This window comes from Panthera pardus, unplaced genomic scaffold (genome assembly GCF_024362965.1).
Source record: "Panthera pardus isolate Hobbes unplaced genomic scaffold, ASM2436296v1 HiC_scaffold_4, whole genome shotgun sequence".
NCBI classification, from domain to species: domain Eukaryota; kingdom Metazoa; phylum Chordata; class Mammalia; order Carnivora; family Felidae; genus Panthera; species Panthera pardus.
The window spans coordinates 14406920-14429933 of NW_026526969.1; the positions used below are offsets into that span (position 1 = coordinate 14406920).

At 54.5% G+C, this 23014-nt stretch overlaps 2 protein-coding genes across 4 annotated transcripts in view; one reads left to right on the forward strand and one right to left on the reverse strand.

Annotated features, from left to right (window-relative positions):
- Positions 1–23014, forward strand: part of MRM2 (mitochondrial rRNA methyltransferase 2) — a 289956-nt gene that overhangs the window by 102705 nt on the left and 164237 nt on the right. The gene's annotated exons all lie outside the window — the stretch shown is intronic.
- Positions 1825–22919, reverse strand: CHST12 (carbohydrate sulfotransferase 12). Of its 3 annotated transcripts, none has more exons than XM_019422470.2 (2): positions 22781–22919; positions 1825–3511 (listed from the first exon to the last, which is right to left on the reverse strand). In XM_019422470.2, the coding sequence occupies exon 2, from the start codon at positions 3426–3428 to the stop codon at positions 2184–2186; it is 1245 nt and encodes a 414-aa protein (XP_019278015.1). In that variant the 5' UTR covers positions 3429–3511; positions 22781–22919; the 3' UTR covers positions 1825–2183. The 3 variants fall into 3 exon arrangements, with proteins under 3 accessions (XP_019278015.1, XP_019278016.1, XP_019278017.1); XM_019422471.2 differs by having other exon boundaries at positions 22796–22826; XM_019422472.2 differs by lacking the exon at positions 22781–22919 and adding an exon at positions 19118–19340.

Consider the following 23014-nt stretch of genomic DNA (forward strand, 5'->3'; position numbering starts at 1 on the left):
GATGGATGGCAGCGATGGCTGCACAACAATGGGAACGCGCTTACCGCCCCTGAAATGGACACAAAACTGCTAAGATGATAAATTGTATGTGTCTTTGGCCACGATCAAAAAACCGGTGTGTGGCGGGGGGAAGCTGCCAGGTCAGAAGAAAGGTACTCGTTAAGCTCTCCTGATTCCTTCCCGCTCGTCCCTCGTCACACGTGGGAATATCAGCAGCAGGCTGGCTTGGCGGGGGCGCCCGTCCCGTGGGGCGTCAGAAGGAGCCTCTTCCCAATACCCTCCCTTGAGTCACCTGGGCGCCTCCTGTCTCCCCGTCACCCCATCATCCCTGGGCAAGGCCCCCGCTGCCTGCTGACCGGCCTCCCAGCGCCCTCCCCTCTCGGCCCGACACCACCTGACCCCAAAGCATCCAAATCCCTCTACCCAGAAACCTCCACGGCTCGTTGCTGCCTAAGTGAAATCTCAACAGGGCCTGACAGTCAAGGCCGCCAAACTCTATGCCCACGAGCCGTCCACATCCCTGGGGGGGGGGGGGGGGGGGGTCAGGCACATGGGCTCCAGATCCCGGCCCTGCGTCGTCTCTGCTACACAGCATCCTCACTAGAGAAAAGGACAGGAAGAGTGCGGTGGCTTCAGAGAGGACACGAAATGACACAAGAAATGTGTCACAGTAGTTAGTACCTGCCGTCTGTGGACACGCCCTGCACTTCTGATGTCACTGCTCAGCCGCCTAGCCTGCCCCGCCCTTCAGGCCGTGCTCAACCACCACCTCCCTCAGGAAGCCCGCCTTCACATCACCAGACGCCTTGTCCTGAAGGCACTCAGCCCACTGGCCTGGGATGGGGGTCCCCACTCTCGTCTCTACCGTAGGATCACAAGGCTCCCCGAAGGCAGAGCCACCCTGAAGCCCAGCGCTCTGGGTGTCACGGGTGACTACTGAGCAAACGGGTGTCCCAGGAGATCCCCACTGTGGTGCCTGACGGCTCTTCAGTTACTCTACAGCTGGACTCCCAAGTTCGAGCGTCTCTGCTGCTGACCGTTTCATAAAAAGAGGAGCAGGTGGCTTGTCGCACGGCGGAGCCCCGAGTCTGGGAGGTGAGCGCGCGGAGGCCACGTGCTCAGACGAGCCCCCGGGGCCATCTGGAAACCAGGAACAGCAAGGACACTGCGCACCAAGGAGGGCTGGGGGCAGGCCTCCTGAGTGCACTGCCGGCTCCTGGGGACCAAACGCTACACATCAAGGACGCAAGGTCAAACGTGAGCCCCACACACCACGGAGTGACCGCAAATTTCTCACCAACTACAGGGTCGTGGCCAAAACTGCAGATAAATCTGAACCAGGAGCCTTCCCGGACTAGCCAACAGGACACCACCTTTCCCAAGTCGGGGCCGCCGAGCGAGAGGATCCCAGGGTCAGTGACGCCCTCGAGGGGGAAGGTCACCGCATCTGTCGCCCAAGCCTCACCTTGCCGACGTCAGGAATCGATTCTCGGGACAGACTCCTCACAGCACCCCTGTCACAGCAAATCCTTACGGCCAGGATTTATACACTCACAGGAACAGCTGGAGTGACCACCCTGCTCCGTGACTGCGGCCGGGAAGTGTGGTCGCAAACAAAACACCCTTCCTGCCTTCCCTTTCCAGAAATATCACACGGCAAGGGCGCTCTCGCTTGAGGAGATCTGTCTGCTACCCTTTTATAAACACGAGGGAGGCCTGATTTCAAGTGCAGGGTCCTGCTTTTTGTGGAAGGTGACCACGAAAACCCCCTTCCTCTACCCGAGTTTCACGCTCTGCCAGAATAACCACGAAAGCAGGCGGAAGAAGCAGGTGTAACATTTACTCCATCCTCTCTTTCTGCGCTTTTCATATTAAATATCTCAAATATATTAATCTTAGAAAACAATATTAACACAGTACTGAACGAATATAGGCAGTGGAGTAAACGGTACGTCTAGATTGCAAAATCGTAGGTTATTTAAAAAACTGGAGTGTAGGGACGGTCTCCAGCCTCCTCGTTGACGGGAGCGCTGGGGAACCCTGCCGTGTCGGGCCGGCAGGGAAACGGGGCCGTGAAAAAATCCACGCGGGAGCCCATCGCTCCTCCCTCAGGAAGACGGCCGTGGGACGGCAGATGACGTGAGCCCGGTTGGTTCCGGCGTTCGGGACTGTCCCCGCCGCCCTCAGTCTCTGAGCAGGTTTTCGGGCTTCGGGTAGCCGAACAGGACGAAATCGGCCTCGTAGAGTTTGTACAGCTGCTGCCTCCAGGCCAGGGGGATGGGGGCGAACCAGCCCTCCTCCCAGCTGCTGGCGGTCCTGTTCCGGTAACTCGGGGGGAAGTGCAGGAGCTTGTCCACCTTGAGAAGCCGCAGCAGCTGGGCGGCGTCCTGGTCCAGCGTCTCCAGCTTGCCCACAAAGTCGTAGTCGATCTGGCAGGGGTGGCAGAGCCGGTGCACCTGCCTCCAGTGCTCGTTGAAGGGCGCCAGCTTCTCGGTGCGCGGGTCCAGCAGGTACTGGATGAAGTTGGCGAAGGACACCTTGAGGCCCGCGCTGAAGGCCTCGCTGACGGAGGAGGGCAGGCCGGTGCGGTTGGCGTACATGGTGAGCATGGGCACGGCGAACTTGCGGTAGAACTCCTCGTTCTCCAGCTGGAACTTGCTGCGGAAGGCGGAGATGAGGCGCACGAAGGGGTCACGCACGAACAGGAACTTGGTGTACTTCTTGAGCTTGATCTTCATGAGGTGGCGGGAGAACTTGCCGTAGCGGCGCCAGAACTTGTTGAAGGTCAGGTGGGTGCTGGAGTTGTGGACGTACTCCCGCGGGATGTCCAGCGGGTCGCGGTAGGGGGCGCCCCGGTCCAGGAGGCTCTCGCTCAGCACGATCATGACGCGTTTCCAGTTGGTGCAGGCCACCTTGGGCACGTAGCAGTAGATGACGCCGTGGCGGTCGTCCACGATCAGGTGGTTCAGCTCGTAGTTGGGGATGTCGTCGAACGAGCGCTCCTTGGTGGGGAACACGAAGCTGGCGTTGGCGCAGAGCCCCCGGAGCACGCTCCTCCGCTCGGCCTGCCGCCCGCCGGGGTCCGGGCCCTGCTGGGCGTCGCGGGCGGACCAGTCGTAGCCCCGCACGCTCTCCTCCGCGTTGCTCAGCACGGGCCTGCCCGAGGCCGGCACCGAGGGCTGCTCCGTCCTTCGACCGGAGGGGGCGCTCTGCTTCAGGCCGCCGCTAAGCAGCTTCTGCAAAAACGCGTCCACGTCGGCCGTGAACTCCTTCTCTGCCCCCTGCGCGGGGGTGGGGCGCGGCCTGGGGAAGGAAGTGTGCAGGTAGAAGTGGGCCGTGCCCACGTTGTCCCAGTACACAATGATCAGGAGGACCATGAACACGGACCCCAAGACCAGCCACAGGCGGAAGAGCCGGGTTTTGGTCATTCTGTTCGCGGACGGGCCGCGGGCCCTCTCACCCGGGAGCTTTCACGGCAGCTTCATGGAGGAGGGGCGCTGCTCTCGGGACCCTGGAAAGGCAACACAGAGCCACGTTAGAGACCGCGTCCAGGTAACGTGCCCTCCTGGAGCCTCAGGTTCCGGCGCACGGTGCTTGCCTCGCGGTCAGGGTCCCCGTCCCCCGGCTCCCACCCCATTCTCCACGGCTCGGGCTCTGCGGGGCTGCCTGCCGGACTTCAGCTCCTCCGTGTAATGCGACCAGCGCTGCTTTGAGGGGCCCGGGACGGGTGCGGCTGATGCGGTCACCGGACATCCTTTATCACGGAACTGAAAGCAGGGGGCTAAGAGACCAGGCTCAGGCGGGAACACAGACCCTCCTGAGCGGGAGGTGCCGGGGAGGAAGGAGAGGCGGGCAGTGAAACACACACACAAGAAGGTTAAGGTTTAATGCGTCCTACAATTTGTAATGATGTTAAAGGCGCCCCCGTGTACACTTCATCCTAAGAAACACGTCAGAGGCAGGCTCGTGTGTGTGGCCGACGCGTGCTGGGCCCTGGGCACCGTGTCTGCCCCTCTGTGTGGAAAGGGCAGGGCACACTCGAGGTCTCTGGGGACAGAGGGAGGGTGCAGCAGGCAGATGAACGCGGGCCCGTGTGAGAGCTCTCCAGGCCCTGAGAGCCTGTCCGCGTCCCCGCGGGAACCAGACAGCAGCGGAGCCACGGCCGCGGCAGGAGGGTGGAGGGAGGGCAGGTGCAGGGGGGAAGCGGTGTCAGCAGGCGCTGGGGCCTCACCCCCGGGGTCGAGCAGCATGCCACCGGCCTGGGGGCAGGCCGCCACCTCTGCGTCAGGGAGGGCTCTGCAGGCTGGATGAGGGATTCGTGCTTCCCTTACAACTTCCACTAAGGCTGTCATCGACCGCGGTCAAGGTCAATCCCAAAAATGCCAGAGGACCCCTTCCTGGGGCCAGTCCTGTTTGACAGCTGTTCTGAGCAGCAACCCTGTCCCAGGCAGCACAGGGAAGAAGAGGCAGTGTCTGAAAAGTGCCAGGATAAAGGGGGCTGGGGAAGTTGCAGGGGCCACATTCACCTCTCTCTTTCCTGTATTTTGAACCAGGACCATCTTACATAAAAAACAAATTATCCTACCAGGTTCAGTAAGCATGACCTGAGAGTCTGAGGTTTCTGGAAAAGTTCAAGATCTGTACCCCTCTCTCCTGGCATTCACCTCCTGTCTGCAGCACCCCTAGACAGGCACACGTCTTCATCCACTTAAGACTAAGTGGGGTCCTTGCCTCTCCTGTGGCTTCTGCCGGCCATCAGGCCTCTTCCCCAATAGCACCTGCGAGAGGGGAGTGGGGGCTGCTGAGGCCGGAGGAGAGATTTGCAGCGGGGGCTCAAGTATCTGGAGGGCAGTCGCCTGGGAGAGGGGACAGACTTATCCCGTGTGGCTTCAGAGGACAGAACTCAGACTCTGGGTCTGGCCTAACGAGAGAATGAGTACACTCCTCTAAAGTGGCCCAAACCCAGAAGGAGCCATTTTTAAGACACACCGGGAGCTCTGCCAGTGGGGGCACCAGAGCAGACACAGACACAGCGCGTCCTGGGGGCGTTCCGGGAGGGTCTCCCACCGCGCATGCTCTGGGACTTCTCAGTTTCTGAACCTCTCCGAGTCTGAACCTCTTGCACGTGTTCGACTGTGTGCCTGGTACCTGGTACCTGATGCAGTTTCATTAAATGAACCTAAAACTTCACGAGGCCAAGGTCTAGAAGCAATCTCCACCCACCTATGCAGCCTTGTTTATACTCAGTTCATTTTGGGCTTTTTTGGTTGTTTTAAATGTTTATTTATTTTGAGAGAGAGGCAGAAAGAGTGCCTGAGCAGGAGAGGGACAGAGAGAGAGAGAGAGAGAGAGAGAGAGAGAGAGAGAGAGAGAATCCCAAGCAGGCTGCGCACTGTCAGCACCAAGCCCAACGTGGGGCTTGATCCTACGAACCATAAGATCATGATCTGAGCTGAAATCAAGAGTTGGACGTTTAACTGGCTGATCCCCCCGTCCCCCCCACCCCGCCGCCCCTATGTTGTGTGTTTGATGGAGAAAGTGTTACCTGTTCACAGTACAAAGGGTTGTGTGGGCTGACACAGGAAAGGTGCCGACACAAGCAGGTGACAGAAAAGAATGTGCTGGTCACAGTCACCCGCACCAGTCCTTCCTGGGCCCTGGTGATCTCAGCGCACCCCCACAGAAAAGGAAACCCAGCCGGGGGCGCAGAGAACCCGGCTGACCGCTACTCTGCCAGGGGCCGGGCAGGGCCAGGGCAGTGCGCGCCTTCGGGATTTATCACACCTTGTGGAAGTGATAAGTGTGTCACAAAATGAAGAAAACCATCAGGATTAGAGGCGTGTGTCTCTCACCCAGCTTCCCCTGAGGGCATCACAGGTGTGCAGGGAGTAACAACAGCTATGTGACAACAGTTTAAAGCTGTTTTCGTGGTGACAATCACACGACGTCACAGCCTGTTTTCAAAATTAGATGATAAGTACCACGCCATTAAAGTTTTCGAGACCGCGCCTTCTCGGGGATGTACAAGGGTGAAGTTTCTAGAGACGGAAAGTGAAACCATATCAAAAAAGAGGAAAAGAAAAGTTTTCCCGAAGGCTGAGAGCAAAGGGAAAGAGTAAGTGGGGCGCCTGGGTGGCGCAGTCGGTTAAGCGTCCGACTTCAGCCAGGTCACGATCTCGCGGTCCGTGAGTTCGAGCCCCGCGTCAGGCTCTGGGCTGATGGCTCGGAGCCTGGAGCCTGTTTCCGATTCTGTGTCTCCCTCTCTCTCTGCCCCTCCCCCGTTCATGCTCTGTCTCTCTCTGTCCCAAAAATAAATAAAAAATGTTGAAAAAAAAAATTTAAAAAAAAAAAAAAAAAAAAAGGGAAAGAGTAAGTGCAAATGTCAACTGACGCGAGAGCTCGGCTTCCAGTTTTAAGAATGAGACTCACACGCACGGTGGGGATGATGCCGAGTCAGAGTCCCGTCCGCGGGCACAGGCACCAGCCACAGATCAAGGACCGGGCCGTCATTCGTGGGCTTAGAATGCTAAGAACCAGCTAAGTCTGCTTATGATAAACAATATATAACTAAACACCTTTGCTTATTTTTCAGGCAAGACGTAGCATATGCATGTTAACAAATGCCAGGGCCTACGGCGTTCTGTAAAAATGGACGCTCATGACTAACAATTTAGTAACACTTCGCTTTAATTTCGAGGAAAAGAGAAGGTTGAATACCCAGGGGAGAAAAATGACACACAGAGATAACGCATCTTCGATCGCAGTTGCCCTTTCCAGAGCCGTCACCACGGGCCAGGCACCGGGAGGAGCGTGTCACGCGCGCGCGCTCCTTCAAGCCTCTGCACGCGGCCTCAGGGAGGCACAGCCCTCTCACGGCTGAGGAACCCGAGGCCCGGAATGCAAGCCTCGCTCCACAGGTCAAGCCCACACACACTCCGGCTCCCTCAGCTTTGTTACCGTTAGACGTACTCGGTCTTCCAAACGGCTTGTGTAGCTCACGCACGAGGACGTGCACGTCCTTAAAACGTACCACTTGGTGAGTTTGGACGCGTGCACCCGTGACACGCTCACCACGGTCAGAGAGGGAACATCTCCATCGACCCCCCAAAGCGTATTCATGCCCGTTCTAATCCCTCTCCCCGACTCATCCCTCCCCTCCTGCAGCTGATCTGGCTTCCGTCACTATAAATTAGCTCGCGTTTTCTGGAGCGTCGTATCAATGGAACCACACGGCGTGTACTTTGAGACTCGTCCATGTGGTCGCGTACGTCGACACCTCCTTCTTTTCCGTGACCTCGGGGCATTCCACGGTAGAAAGCGTTTACACGGGAGTCATGGTAGGACACACGCACCTGACACCCGCCCTGTATTTTCCCACCTCTCCCAGGGACTGAAGTCACACGGGCAAGTTTCCTCCTACTCAAAGTTCGATCTGGTGAACAGAAGGGGCTTAGAAGGATCACGCTTCCTTGGAAGTTCAGATGCTGACCTGCGCGTCTCTGTCGCAAACGGGCGAGGGTTCCCTGGCTTTTCCGACCCAAGAGACGCAGAGGCACCGGGCCTGGAGGCGAAGGGCACCGAACGGAGCACTGGTTACGGCTGCAAGGGGCCGTGGTCAGGCTGGAACTAGCCCCAAATGCTCCCAGTGGGAACTGAGGCACCTGACGTTTCTTTCTTACCTGTGCGCGATATGGTTCTCTAAGCTTTTAGCACCAGGCGCTACCATCTACGACTCTTGTAGTACGTTTAACATCTACGGCTTTGTTCTTAGTCCACAGATAACCTACCCGAGGACGACCAGGCACCACCAAGCACTGCAGCCGAGCACCAGGACCCCGTCCAGGTACGGTACCTGCCCCCGCCGGGCCCGGGGCCAGCAGCAGGCCACGCGGCGACCTCCACGGCGCTTTCCTCGTGGGCGCAGAGAATCTACAGCTTATGTTGTAAACAGCGAGTCGACTAACTTACTCGTAATGAGACCCATAACTTACACCACGCACCCTCCACCACTCGGCATGAACGGCACGGCCCCTTCCCGTGGCAGGCGGCAGGGAGAGCTCCCAGGCGGGCAGCCGGCCACCGGGTAAGCACACAGGACTCCACACGGGAAGGGCCACCGCGACCGCCACCCGACACAAGACAGAGTCCGCACATATCCCGGGACAGCGCGCGGGTGTCTGGGTGACTCTGACTCCCCTCTTCACGGCTTTCGCGTTTATGGTGTTTTTGTTTACACTGAGCATTGATTGGTTTTTACTGTGAGAAAAAAACATTTTCCCTTTTATTTTATTTATTTATTATTTTTTTTATTTTTTAATTTTTTTTTAACGTTTATTTATTTTTGAGACAGAGAGAGACAGAGCATGAACAGGGGAGGGGCAGAGAGAGAGGGAGACACAGAATGTGAAACAGGCTCCAGGCTCTGAGCCGTCAGCACAGAGCCCGACACGGGGCTCAAACTCACAGACCGTAAGATCATGACCTGAGTCGAAGTCGGACGCTTAATTGACCGAGCCACCCAGGTGCCCCAACATTTTCCCTTTTAGAAAAGATACACAGCGGGGTGCCCGGCTGCCTCAGTCTGTGAAGCATCTGACTTCAGTTCGGGTCATGATCTCACGGTTTGTGAGTTCGAGCCCCACGTCGGGCTGTCTGGTGCCAGTGCAGAGTCTGCTTCAGATCTGCCGTCTCCCCCTCTCTCTCTGCCCTTCTCCCTCTCGCTCTCTCAAAAATAAACATTTAAAAGAAAAAAGGAAAGAAAAGACACACGGCAATAAAAAATTAAGGCATTAACAACAAAAGAAAAAATAGACAAAGTGGACTTCATGCAACTTAGCAACTTTTGGGCCTCAAAAGGCACTGCCCACAGGGAAGATTCCTGCAGAATGGGACAAAATGTTTTCAAATCGTGTATCTGATAAGGGGTTAATATCCAGAATAAATGGAGAACTCGTTAAACTCCAAGGAAAAAACAAATCAAACAACCAATTCAAGAATGGGCAAAAAATATGAATGGACATTTCTCTGAAACCATACAAATGGGCCAGGAGTACATGAAAAGATACTCAACATCACTCATCGCCAGGGAAATGCAAATCAAGACCACGACGACACGGTACCTCACACCCATCAAAAACCCCAATCAAAAAATAGGGGATCCTGGAGGGCTCAGTCGATGCAGCATGCGACTCTCGACCTTGGGGTTGTGAGTTCTAGCCTCACGTAGGGGACAGATATCACTTTAAAAAAATAGTAAAATCGGTTGACCTGGGTCGCTCAGTGGGTTAAGCGTCCAACTCTTGATTTCATCTCAGGTCATGATGCCAGGGTCATGGGATGGAACCCCGCAACAGGCCCAGTGCTGGGTGTGGAGCCTGCTTGAGATTCTCTCTCCTCTCTCTCTCTCTGTGTCTCTGCCTCTCTCATAAATAATAAAGAAATATCTTAAAATGAAAACAAAACCAAAAGATGAGTGTTGGCGAGGATGGGGAGAAATTGGAACCCTCGTGCACTACTAACGGGAATGTAAAATGTTGCGGCCCCTGTGGAAAACAGGACGGAGGCTCCTCAAAACATTAACGATAAGGGCGCCTGGGTGGTTCAGTCGGTTGAGCGTCCGACTTCGGCTCAGGTCATGATCTCACGGTTTGTGGGTTCGAGCCCCACGTGGGGCTCTGTGCCGACAGCTCGGGGCCTGGAGCCTGCTTCGGACTCTGCGTCTGCCTCTCTGCCCCTCCCCTGCTTGTGCTCTCTGTCTCTCAAAGATAAACAAACAAGAAAAAACATTAACAACAGAATTACCATGTGATCCAACAATTCCACTTCTGGGTCTGTATTCAAAGGAACTGAGAGCAGGGTCTCCAAGAGATATTTGTACAGCCAGCCCCACTCACAGCAGCATTATTCACAACAGCCGGATAATGGGTGTGGAAGCCACCCAGGTGTGTGGTGAAGAGTAAGGACATGACAAAACATGGCACGCACACGACGAGCGTCACTCAGCCCTTCCGAGGGAAGACATGCCGGCACCTGCTACAACGTGGACGAGCCTACAGGAAGGACACGATGCTCGGTGACATCAGGCAGCCACAAAGGACAAACGCTGTACGACTACACTTCTGTGAGGTCCCCAGAGGAGCTGGATCCATAGAGAGAGAGAGCAGACTGGAGGTTACCAGGTGCTGGGCAGGGAGCGCAAGGGGGTGTTACTATTTACCAGAGGCAGATGTAGTCCGTTTGGAAAGATGGAATGAATTCTAGAGACGGAGGGTGGTGATGGTTGTGTGACAACGTGAATGTGAAGATGATAAATGTTACGTGCATTTTACCACAATTTAAAAAACTGGCAAAGAAAAGAATGAACCAGAGCTCGAACAGCAGACTTGGAAGAATTTATAGGACGTGCCATTGAATAAATAAAGCAAAATGCAGGGCAATGTGTAAAAAACAAATATGTGAGTAAAAATAAATAAAATTAAAGAAAAAAGCAAGGCCTTAAATGTGGGCGAGAACTGCAACAAAGCCCAGAAACTTAGAGCTGGCCGCTGGAGCCACACCTTCATCTCACACAAGCCTGCACGAAAGTTCAACGGGCCGACCTTACCGCAATTAGTTCACTAGACAAATGTTCAAGTTTGAAACACGTACAGTGAGAGGGTGGACGAATGACAACAAGACACGTCCTCCCTTTGGGTCGCCAAACCCCGTGTGCCTGCGTCCTGGGAGCGTCGCCTCGCCCTGGAGTCCTGCCACGGAACCAGACCTGCCTGGGCCACAGCCCCATCCAGGCTTTTCCAAGTTGAGGTGATAAGCACGTCAACACCAGGCCGAGGCAGCGTTTACCGATGAGGCTGAGGCCACGGTCCATTTTTAACATCAAGGAGCAAGGGCAGTCCTTAGTGTGGTCATTTCGAACCTCAAACAAGCCACATAAAGGGCGGTTGTGGAGAGCGGGCGGGCGGAGCCTATCAAAGGGCCTGTGGGAGCAGTCCCAAGAAAGGAACGGGCTGTGGCTCCTGCCAGGCACGCACGATCGCCAGTTCACAGCTTCTCAGAGGCGCGACGAGAACGAGAAGGCCCAAGATAAGACGACTACCAGACAGCATCGCCCACAAGTCTTACTGTTAAAAGGGATGGGAGCATCCGAATTTCTGGGTGACGCTTCGCTGCCTTCACGACGCAACAGCGAGTCCTGCAACAACACTGACCTCAAACGTGATATTCGTTCAAAAAACAAGGGCATTATTTCCAAACGTGAATCTCCAATTATTTCAAAAAAGCAGTCAACAAAAAGGATTACAGCTTTGGAAGAAGCTGTAAGAAGCCAAGAGGCGTCGCTGAGGAAACGACTGACAATCATCCTGGCTTCTGCCTCCAGCGAGAGAACGGCCAGCAAAGTCTTGTCCCAAAACTTTGCCTTCGGGGCCCAGGTCTCTGCAAGGGCTTTGTCAAGTGTCCTGTGGACGTCACTGATAAGACAATTCAGTTTTAGGTTAGGTTTAAACCAAAAACACGGAGGGTGGCTGTGCAGAGTGGTTTCTCAGCTCGGGGTGGGGTTGCTGAACGTCCCTTTTCACACGCAGGGTGCGGCAGCGTAAGCCCGGAGAGCCCGCGCCCCACACCAGCCGCCCACCAGAGGCTGCTGGTCCCCAGGAGCCTTCACACCCACGGCGGGCAAAACTCGAGGAAGGCCGGGCTCCCTCCCGCCTTCCCTACAAGTGCGGGCCACACGGCCACACCCACGTGAGGACCCTTGTAGGGGCACTGCCCACACTTCCAGAGCAGAACCGATGCCCACGGTATGAAAAGGTCGCCAGGTGTGTGCTGGTTAATTTTGTGTCACCCTGGTTGAGCTGCGGGTGGCCCAGACGGTTGGTCACGCAGCACTCGAGTGTGTCTGTGAGGGTGTCTGCAGAGGAGACTGACACTTGTTTGACCCGACAGACAGAGTAAGGAAAGTGGGGGGTGGGCCTCGTCCAAGGTGCCGAAGGCCTGCACAGAGCAAGGTGGTGAAGGAAGAGAGAATTTCCCCTCTGCCCTTCCCTGAGCCGGGACAGCTGTCTCTTGGGGGTCAGGCCTTCAGACTCAGACGGGAACACACCATCAGGACGGCTGGACCTGAGCTTCTCAGCCTCCAGAATCACGTGAGCCAATTCCTAAAAATACATCTCTTTCACACACACACACCAGTGCAAGTGACAAGCCAAGGAAACGTGCTGGGGCTCTCCAGAGAGCCGAGTCCGGAGGGATGTATGTGTGTGTGTGTGTGTGTGTGTGTGTGTGTGTGTACACCACACATTACAAAAAGAAGCAATCACATCACCGAGAAGTGAAAGAAACAGATACTAAGTATTTGCCGCAGTGGAAAGGGATGTTCAGCCACCAGTCAATAGAGTATTCCAGGGGGAGGGCAGACGGACTTCCCCCGTCTGGATACCCAGTTGCTCTGGCACCGTTTAAGAGACCGTCTTTCCTGATTCAATCAGTTTGGCGCCTCTCCTTTTTCTTCTCTTTCTACTCAGGTTTACTGAGGTCTGACTTACATCAGCAATTATCTGCAGAGTGTGAGGAGTTTCAGCAAAGATACACCACAACTAAGACGCAGAGAATCTCCTCCACTCTCAAAAGTTCCCTCCTTCCCCGGTGCCCACCTCCGGACAGCCGCTAATCTGTGTTCTGTCCTATGGTTCACCTTTCCCAGACCGTCACCTACATGAGACCACAGAGGACACAGGCTCTGCACCCAGCAAGACGCTTCGAGATGTGTCCAGGTTGTGGCCTGTGTCAGCACGAAGTTCTCTTTGCCTGGCTGAGTAGTGTTCCACTGTGTGGATACACCACTGTTCACCTGTGACCATTTATCTAACGGACTTGTGGGTTAGTTCCTTGTTTTTGACTGCTATGAGTAAAGGCGGTTATCAACTTTTTTTGGTATACAGACTAGATTCCTTTTTTACGCTAAGACTTTTTAAAAGTTAGAAAAGTTGGTATTAAAAAAAAAAATCAAACAGATTTTTCAGTTCCTAGAAGGTTCTACAACATCAATAAAAGTAGATATGCTATAATAATGCTTAGGGACTCTATTTAAAGACCAATCAAACTGATCATCAAAAATATGATATATAAATCTTAGCTTATCAACGATTTTTCCAATAAAATTTTAAGGGCTCAAGTGATTACAGCAAGGTTGCATACAAAGTTAATATACAGAAGTCAACTACTTTCCCACATATCAGCAATGAACAAGTGGAATTTGAAACTAAAAACACAATTCTAGGGGTGCCTGGGTGGCTCAGTCAGTTAAGCATCCAGCTCTTGACTTGGGGTCAGGTCACAATCTCACAGTACAAGAGTTCGAGGCCCGCATCGGGCTCTGTACGGGCAGTGCAGATTCTCTCTCTTGTGGTTCTCTGTCTCAATATCAATAAATAAACTTAAAAAAAAAAACCCAAAACTACAATTCTATCTACATTAGAACTCCCCAAAATATCTAGGTATAAATCTTAACAAAATAGGTATAAGATCTGTATGAGGAAAACTACAAAACCCTGATGAATGAAATCAAAGAAGAACTCAACATATGGAGAGATATTCCATGTGTGTGGACAGAAAGAGTAAATGTTTGTCAAGATATCAGTTCTTTCCAACTTAACCTACAGATTCAATGCAATCCCAATCAGAATCCCAGGAAGTTACTTTGTTATTATCAACAAGCTGTTTCCAAAATTTCTACAGAGGCAAAAGACCCAGAAAAGGCAACACGACACTGAAGAAGAACAAAGTTGGAGGACTGAATACGGGACCTCAAGACTTACCATAAAGCCACACTAATCAAGAGGATGTGGTATTGGCAATAGAGCCGAGTAGAGATCAATGGAAAAGCACAGACAGCCCAGAAATTGACTCCGAAAAATACAGTCAGCCTATCTGTAGCAAAGGCAACACAATGGAACAAAGACAGTCGCCTCTTCAACAGATGGCACTGGGACGAGTGGACACCCACATGGAAAGAGGAGTACGTGAAAGAATCCTGACACAGACCTTACTGCCTCACAAAAATTAACTCCACGTGGATCACAGACCTAGATGTACAACGCGAAACTATAAAACTCCGAGAAGGTCATAGGAGAGGACCTACATGACCTTGGGTGTGGTGATGCCTTTCAGATACAGCACCAAAGACCCGATCCCTGAATGAAATAATTGTCCACACAAAGATGTGTCCAAGAATATTCACTGCTGCTTTATTCAAAACAGCTACAAACTGAAAACAACCCAGAGGTCCACCAACGAGTGAAAGAATAAACAAATCATGGTGTACTCATTCAGTGGAAAACCACCCAGCCACAGAAGAGAACGTACCACCGGCTCATGAACCGGTACCCGCAACAACATGGGTCAATCTCACAGATAATAAGCTGAACAGCAGAGCCCAGACACAAGTACATACCACATGATTCCACTTACAGGAAGTTCCCGAAAGGTGAAAACAGTGACAGAAATCACAGTACAAAGGAACAGGAGGAAACGTCAGGGGATGGAAATGTTCTATTGTGTTGACCGTAGCGGCAGCTCCACAGGTGGACATATCTGTCCGCATCTGTTGAACTGTGCACTTAAGAGGTGTGCATTTTGGGGCACCTGGGTGGCTCAGTCGGTTGAGCATCCGACTTCGGCTCAGGTCATGATCTCACGGTTCGTGGGCTCGAGCCCCACATCGGGCTCTGTGCTGACAGCTCGGAGCCTGGAGCCTGCTTCGGATTCTGTGTCTCTCTCTCTGCCCCTCCCCTGCTCACGCTCTGTCACTCAAAAATAGATAAATGTAAAAAAAAGAGTTGTGCATTTTACTGCATGGAAATTATACGTCAATATACCTGATTTCAAGAAAAAGGACGTTAGCAGTCTTGTTAAGTCAACCTCCAGAAGCTCAAACTTTCTAACGTGAATACCATGAACTAGCTCTCAGTTCACAGGACAGGAACACAGGACGAAAACACCGGCCTCAAGGTCCTACAGACATTTATAGATCAGGAGGAAATGGGGAGGAATCTGGAGGCCAAGGCCAGTCTCTGCTGAGTGGCCCTGGGACATCACCTCAAGTCGGAGCTTCAATTTCTCGCCTATAAAACAAGACTCCCCCCCCCCACCAAGGCCATTTTGCTCACCAGAGTGACCCAGACTATGGAAATGAAAACATGAGCTAAATATATTATAAACTATTAAACCACCCCCTTCAGCCCATACCACCGTACTTATTTATTTTTCCATCTTTATCGGGCCCTCAAATATTTGTATTCCATAAATATACCATGTTATTTATTTTTTATTACTCATATTTTCTACCCATAATTGGTTATCAGCAAAGAAAGTATCTATGCTTTCAACTGACTTTATAATTACAAGAGCTAATAAGTTTTCGAAAGTGCTATTGTAAACTCTTAGATACATTAACTTATTTAATCCTCACACTGATTATGGTTAAACTAGGACAGAACATTGAGGCAATCTGCCCAAATCTACAAAGCTGGCACCTGTTCAGAGCTGACATTTGAACCCAGGCAACTGAGTTAAGAGCCTACCTTCCTGGGGCGCCAGGGTGGCTCAGTTGGTTAAGTATCTGACTCTTGATTTTGGCTCAGGTCACGATCTCACAGTTCATGGGTTTGCGCCCCATCCTGGGCTCTGTGCTGACAGTGCTTGGGATTCTTTCTCCTTCTCTCTCTCTGCCCCTCCTTCACTTGTGTGCACACTCTCTCTCTCACAAAAATAAACTTCAAAATAAAACAAAACAGGGGCGCCTGCGTGGCTCAGTCGGTTGAGCGACTGACTTTGGTTCAGGTCATGGTCCCACGGTTTGTGAGTTCAAGCCCCGCGTCAGGCTCTGTGCTGACAGCTCAGAGCCTGGAGCCTGCTTCGGGTTCTGTGTCTCCCTCTCTCTGCCCCTCCCCAACTCCTGCTCTGTCTCTGTCTCAGAAATAAACATTAAAAAAAAATTTTTTTTAAACAAAACAAAACAGAGCCTACCTTCCCAACCACCACACCCTGCCAGTTTCTATAGTGCACATTTAATGCAGAAGTGGTTGGTTTTTAGCGGACACTCAGATTTCTATTACCTTTATTTCTTCTTGTACCAATAACCAACTTCTGAGCATCAAATCAAACGACATGACCTTCATTAAGAAGTCCAAGAATGGGGGCACCCGGCCGGCTCAGGCAGTTAAGCGTCTGACTCCAGTTCAGGTCATGATCTCACAGTTCATGAGTTCAAGCCCCACACTGGGCTCTCTCCTGTCAGCGGAGAGCCTGCCTTAGATCCTCTATCCTCCTCCCTCTCTGCCCCTCCCTCCCTCCCTCCCTCTCAAAAATAAATAAACATCAAAAAAAAAAAAGAAGGTCCAAGAATGTGTTCAGTTTTACTTATTATGCTACTGGCAAAAATACCAGAAACTACCCACTCCTTTTCCAGCTTTACAAATACTACGTAAAAAGCAAAGAAATCATTAAGGTACCCATCACTGTAGCCTATAGAAATATGGAAAGCTTCCGTCAGCGGTCTCCAAATTTATTCTCTGAGCTGCATCATCTAGCATTGGAAGTGATGCTTGTGCTGGATTAAAGCCCCCGGTGCAAAACAGATGTGCATCCGATGCCACCAGCATCAGGGATTATTATTATTAGTTTATTTATTTATTTTGAGAGAGCGAGCCAGAGCCAGGGAGGGGCAAAGAGAGAGAATCCCAAGCAGGCTGCACAATGTCAGTGCGGTGCTGACACAGGCCTCGATCCCACAAACCGTGAGGTCATGACCTGAGCCGAAATCAAGTCACCCAACTGACCACGCCACCCAGGCACCCCTAGGGGTTATTCGTTTATAGAATCACTTTGCTGGTGTTCAGTTCACCCTGAGAACTACTTCTGACAGCGGCTCAGATAAAATTAGGAAGAAACGGTCACAGTGATGGACTGGAAGGCTGGTGTGCGTCCCAGAAGACCTGGATGAAAATCGAGCCTGAGCTGCCCCCCCACCCCTACCCCAGAGCTGAGCCCAGGACGCAGAGGGCCATGGGCGCACACTGGTCTCCCGACCCCTGGTCTCTGAGCCCCACCGGTAACTATCTCCAAGAAGACGGGGTATCAGGGCACGCGTACTACACTCCCACGCTAGATTTCAAGTTCTGAGAGGATAGGAATCATCTCTTATACCTGCTGTATTCCTCACAAGACCCAAAATTTTGCTGCATGGCACTTGACTCTGGAATCCAAATGATCGCTCTCATTTCTCAGAGTTCATTCAAATAAATTATTTCAAGGGAAAATACTGATGGTAAGTTCCACCACAATTAGTTTAAGAACCTGCCTGGAGCTTTACGTCCGAAACCCATCCAGACTCTAACCTCTTCCAGGCTTGCCACCGCCCGTCCCCGCCCCCCCCGCCCCCCCAACCCCGGTGCAGCCAACATCAGCTCTCACCCGCAACACTCCAACTGTCTCCATCCAACCCGCTCTCTGCTCTTGAGCCACACACCCACTTTCAAGGTGGCAGTCAGGCTCATCCTATCCCAAGTCAGACCACACCACATCTCTGCTCAAACCCCTCCGGTCACTGGAGTCCGATGGCTTCCCACTGCAGTCCTTACGGGCCCTACCTGATGGGATCCCACACCCTCAGCCCTTCCGTCGCCCCCCTCACGGCCCTGCCTAGATGCACCCAGGGGCTCCACCCCGCACGCGCTTCGGGTTCCTGCTCAAAGCTCACCTCACCAGGGAGGCCTCCCGGGTCGCTCCCACCCTGCAGACCTGCCTCCTCTCTGTGGCTTGTGTCATTCCCTCCAATATGGCACGTTCTCCGCTTTATGTGTGCATTGCATCATCTGTCTACACTACAACGTAAACTCGAGGCACGTATACAGTAGGTACTCAATAGAGTCATCACGCTAATGAAGAAAACAGATGAACACAATGACCCTGATTTTATCATTCCTGACACTGGCTGACAGGTAACGAAATAACGGGGCTCCTTCTGCTTTTGAATGTGCTTTCAAACCCCTTATGAAAAGTTAAAAAGAAAAACAAAATAGCTAAAAAAAAAAAAAAAGCGCCAACACTGCTATGTGACCACAGCCAGGAGACAGGATGCAGAGAACAATGACAATGATGACAAGGAAATCAGAACAAGTAAACTCTTCCCAGATAAGGAAAAGGGCACAAAACACAGGCAGGACCAGGGCCCCTTCTTCCACTGGAGCCGGAAGCTTAGTGCAACTGTCTCTATGTTTATCAATGTTACTTGCACTCGTTTATGTTAAATGATGAAACCGTTCTGGGGAGCTGATTCCAGAAGAGGGCAGCCCCCTGGCCCTTCCGCGTGACCCGCCCCCACCGGGCTCCCTCATTCTTTTCAGCTGAATCTTTGGTGTTAGCTCTGCCTCCGGATAACAGCCTCCTGGGCCGTAAGGGGATCAGCTTTACCTACTGGCTTCCTACTCGGGCAGGTGGGAGGGTAGTTTCCCCGGCCTCCCCCCCACCCCCTCTGGCCCTCCGGGCCAGGCCCTGCTCATCCCCACACGTTCCCCAGACGGGCACATCGGCATTTCAATGAGAGCAATATTCCGTGTTTACGCAAATTATCATCCTTGAGCGAAGGCTGTTCACAGCTGAGCCTGGCAGTTCACCGTAATTATTCTTCTTTCCCTGCACAGTGGTTTCTTTTCCCTGGAACTAGTAACAGTCTTGTGCTCCCATTTGCTTGTACTCATCCAGCCCCAGCCCTGCCAGCTGTCTTCATCCCCTCTCCAGGTGTTGTAGAGGATCAGGCACCCTGTGGACTTCACCTGCTCCCCGCCCCCCCAAACCCTCTCCCGGGAGCCGTCTGACGGGGTCAGGCCTGCTCTGCGCACCTGCCGCCTCTCCACCTCCTCCGGGAAAGCCCCCTCTCCTCAGGCTCTGTCTAGACTCACCACCTCATGGTGGGAGAGCAGGCCTGTCCGTCACTCCCTTAGAGTAGGGACGCAAACTTCGGGGGCGTGTCTGAAAACATCTTTATTCCACCCTCCTTTGCCTGAGTACAGAGTTCCAGGTGGAAAATGTTTTCCTTTGCAATTCTGAAAGCCATGCTCACCTGCTTTCCACCTTCTGAGGTTGCTGCGGACGGGTCCCCCAAGCACCCTGCTCCGTGTGTGATGCCCTCTTGGTGGCCTGTGTTTACTCTTCTTCCTAGAAGCCAGCAAGGTCCTCTGCCCCAGAGCCCTGAAATTTCACAACAGCGGGCCTCGGGGTGGGTGTGCACATCTCTCTCTCCACCCACGCTCTCACTACCCAAATTCTGAAACCCACAGCCTCGGAGGCGTTTCCAAATAAATCCCTTCCTTGTTTCCCAAACTCTCACTCGTTACTGTGGAAACGCGGCAACCCTCACTGTGCAAACCCGATCCCTGTGATGCAAGGACCCACCCCGGGAAGGGAAGGGAAGAGACAAGAGAGTGAAGGATACCTGCCTCCCCCCCCACACCGCCCACCCCCAGGGCTGGCCACCTGGATGCCCCTTCCACACAAAGTTTTGGTTCTAGGACGTTCTCCTGCGTCGTGCTGTGGACGGCCCCGTCCTATTTTCTGTTCTTTCTGACGGGGATCATTCAGCCGTCAGCCTCCTGATCGGATCCCTTACCTTCTTCCTTGCTCCCGCTTCCCACCTCTGCTTTTCTGTTCACCTGCCTCAGTTCCTCAACTTTATCTTGCACGCACTGAGCTTTCATTTCTCGCATTGTTTTCTATATCCAAGACTTCGCGTCTTGGTTCTTAGAGCGCTTCCCCCGCCTGTTTTTATGGGGCAGCCTGTTCCTGTCTCTTATCTGCATGTGCACGTCGCTGACAGGCGGCTTTCCCGGTCTCCTTCCCGCACACTCTCCGTGGCCTGCAAGCGTGTTCCTATGCCAGAGGTAGGGCACCAAGAGAACTTGGAAGCTTTGAACCACGGTGGGGGACGTGATCAATTATGAACTTCATTAGGGGGGGAACCTGTGACGTCACTACTGTTAGGTCCTTTCTCTGGAGCTACTCACACTCCCCAGAGACCCTTCCACTGTCCTGCCCGAAGGGAACGGCGCCAGCCGGCAGTATTCTGGGAGCCACCGACCCCCTCCGCTGCATCCTCTTGTGCTGTGTATAGCAGGGCACACCCCCGCCCCCCGCCCCCCAACTCTGCTGGGCATTTCCCGTTCCTCTCTGAAATATCCACAAAGTTCTCTAAACAGTTACAGAAACCGCCACCCCGGTTAGCGGCGGGAAGCAGCGAGTTGCTGTGTCAGCCGGCCCTGGGCACATGTACTGGCAAGGGACTGGAGAAGCGGCCGCCCCGGCTGCAGCCACAGACACTCCGAGCAGGTGTGAAACCAACTGCTGGTTTCTGATGAGAAAGAGACAATTAAAGAAAGGAAGATAAGAGGTAAGCCGTGGTTTCTTAAAATGATAAACCAGCAGCATCTGCTTCAGCAGTTTCATTCGGCAGATTCTCCTCCACAAGTGGCACTTGAGCCTCCAGATCTTTCTAGAACAGAATCACCCATCAGCCGTGGTGACGCGCCTTTTTTCCACCACCTTTCCCTTCCTGGCGAGTGCTCCCCACCCTCTCTCCAAGAGCATGTCTCATCAGGAGGGCCCACAAACACCACGAATCCTGCGAGCCTAAAGGTCACACGCGCCGTGACGCCCCCTCCACACCCGCTCCAGCTCTGTCCTTCAAGCACCCACGTGAGAACTCTTGGCTGCTGGGGCATTTTTCCTTTCCCCTTCCCCACACCCCGCGCAGGCCGTCACACACACGCTGGGCTCTCCCGTGTCAGTCTCGTGACTACCCCCCACTCTGGCGACCTCTGTCCTCAAGTCATTCCCTCTACACCTGTACCCAGCCAGTCTCCACCTCCCCCTGCCTGCCTCCCACGGTATCGCTGGTGCTGCCTTTCTGAAACACGGATCTATCACCCAAAACCCCGACTGCCCCGCCCCCCTCACCGAAGGTCAGGGTAACAGCCCAAACTCTAGATCGGCATTCAAGGCTCCTCGGTAAGAAACCTCTTTTCAGCCCTAGCTTCCACCCCATTCCTCAATCCCCCTCTCACAATGAATGCAGGGACTTCCTGCCCCCCCCCCCCCACCAAGTACCCCATTCACTTCCCTGTCTCCACACACCCTCCTGCCTCCACCTGGAATGTTCTCTCCAACCTTCACTCGTCCTTCAAGGCCCCCGAAGCCGTTATGTCATCTCCACCATGGAAAACTCCAAGGCCAGAAAATACACCTCACCGACCCCCTTTCTTCACGCTCTGCGAAGAACTGCCTAGATTATCTACTGTGAGGTCACGCCGTACGATAATCAGTGTCACCATAACTGCCAGCAGCCAGCCCAACGTGGCATCTTGCAAATGACCGGGGGCTGCACGACTGCTGAAATGATGAGGCGGGCCCAGGGCGGGTACCGGGATCGGGACCGCGATCAGTGCCGCGGGCCTGGAAATACCAACCCAAAGTCGGACCAACTACTTTGCCAGAAACGACACACCTTTGCAATTCCATGCAGACGCTCTCCGGGGTCGGGTCCTAGGCCTGGCTATCACTACCGCGGGGGGCAGGTGCACCTAAGTGTATCAAACCAACTCTCCGTCACCCCGATCTTCCACAACGTGCAACTGTACCTCAATTTTTACAAAATGCCCGAACATCCCCGTGTCCCCCCTCCTTTTTCACCGGACACCAGCCCTGACTCACACTCCCCACGCCACATGTTCACGGAGAAGGGCTGCAGGGCGGCCGCGGGTGGGGGCAGGCGAGGACCCGCGGAGCCGCTTCCCAGGCGGCCCTCAGCCCGGACCCCACACTTCGGGGGGCACTACCCTTAAAGATGCGTGTGCAGCGCACACCCCCATTCATGCCGGGCCTCCTGAGTCTCTCCCGAGTCCAAGTATAAAGTAAATAATTTAATAAATCGCGGACACACTGTGGCTTGTTGTGCTCCGCGCCAGACGGAACCTCGGCTGGAGCCAACCGCCTGCCAGCGATGTCCCGGCGGCCAGGAGCCCGAGCTTTAGATACAAGTCCCTCTGTTAGCGGCCAGTGCGTGGCTTCCTTTCGCTGGAGAGGCACAACTGCTGTTTCCGAGCAGGGGATCACTGGAGTGGTCCGCCTCCAAGCCCCCCCCCCCCCACCTCCCAGCGGTCGGCCTGGGGTCCCCGGGGTGGGGAGGGGGGCGCCCGGCGCAGGCCGAGCTGGGGTCCCTGGGAGAGGAGGGCGCCCGGCGCAGGCCGAGCTGGGGTCCCCGGGGTGGGGAGGGGGGCGCACGGCGCAGGCCGAGCTGGGGTCCCCGGGGTGGGGGAGGGCGCCCAGCGCAGCCCGGTCCGGGGTCCCTGGCGGGGCTGCCCAGCGCAGACCGGCGGGAGGAGCCCCCGGTCCCCGGTAGGCGCGGCGGTGGGGGGGCTCCGGCTGGCCCGGGGTCCGCGCGCAGGGAGCCTGCGAGGGCCCTCGGAGCACTGCGGCGTGAGGCCCGGCTGCGAGCACCGCCGAGGGCGCGGACCGGGAGCGCGCCTGCGGAGCACCCCACCCGCCGCCGCCCTGCAGCGCGGGGCAACCTGGGGCTCAGAGAGGCTGCGAGCCGGGCCAAGGTCACACAGTGGCCGGCGCGGGGGCTCGGCCCGGGGCCGCGGACCCACCGGGTGGGCTGAAGGAGGGAGCCAGAACCCGCCCGCCGCCCGCGCCCCGCACGCCGCCTCGCGCCTCGAGCGCCTCAGCTCACCTCACTTCACCTCACCTCGCGTCGCCGCCGCCGCCGCCGCCTCACCACCAGCCGACCCTCCCGAGGCTGTCCCTCCGCCGGCCCCGCCCCCCGGAGCCCGGAGCCCCGCCTTCAGCTCCACGTCTCGCGAGAAGTCGCGGCCCACGGAGGGGCCACGGAGGCCGAGGGGCTCACGCCTTCAATGCGCCTGCGCTCTCCGCACCCCGCCCCCGCCCTCCGCAACCAGTGCCGTGT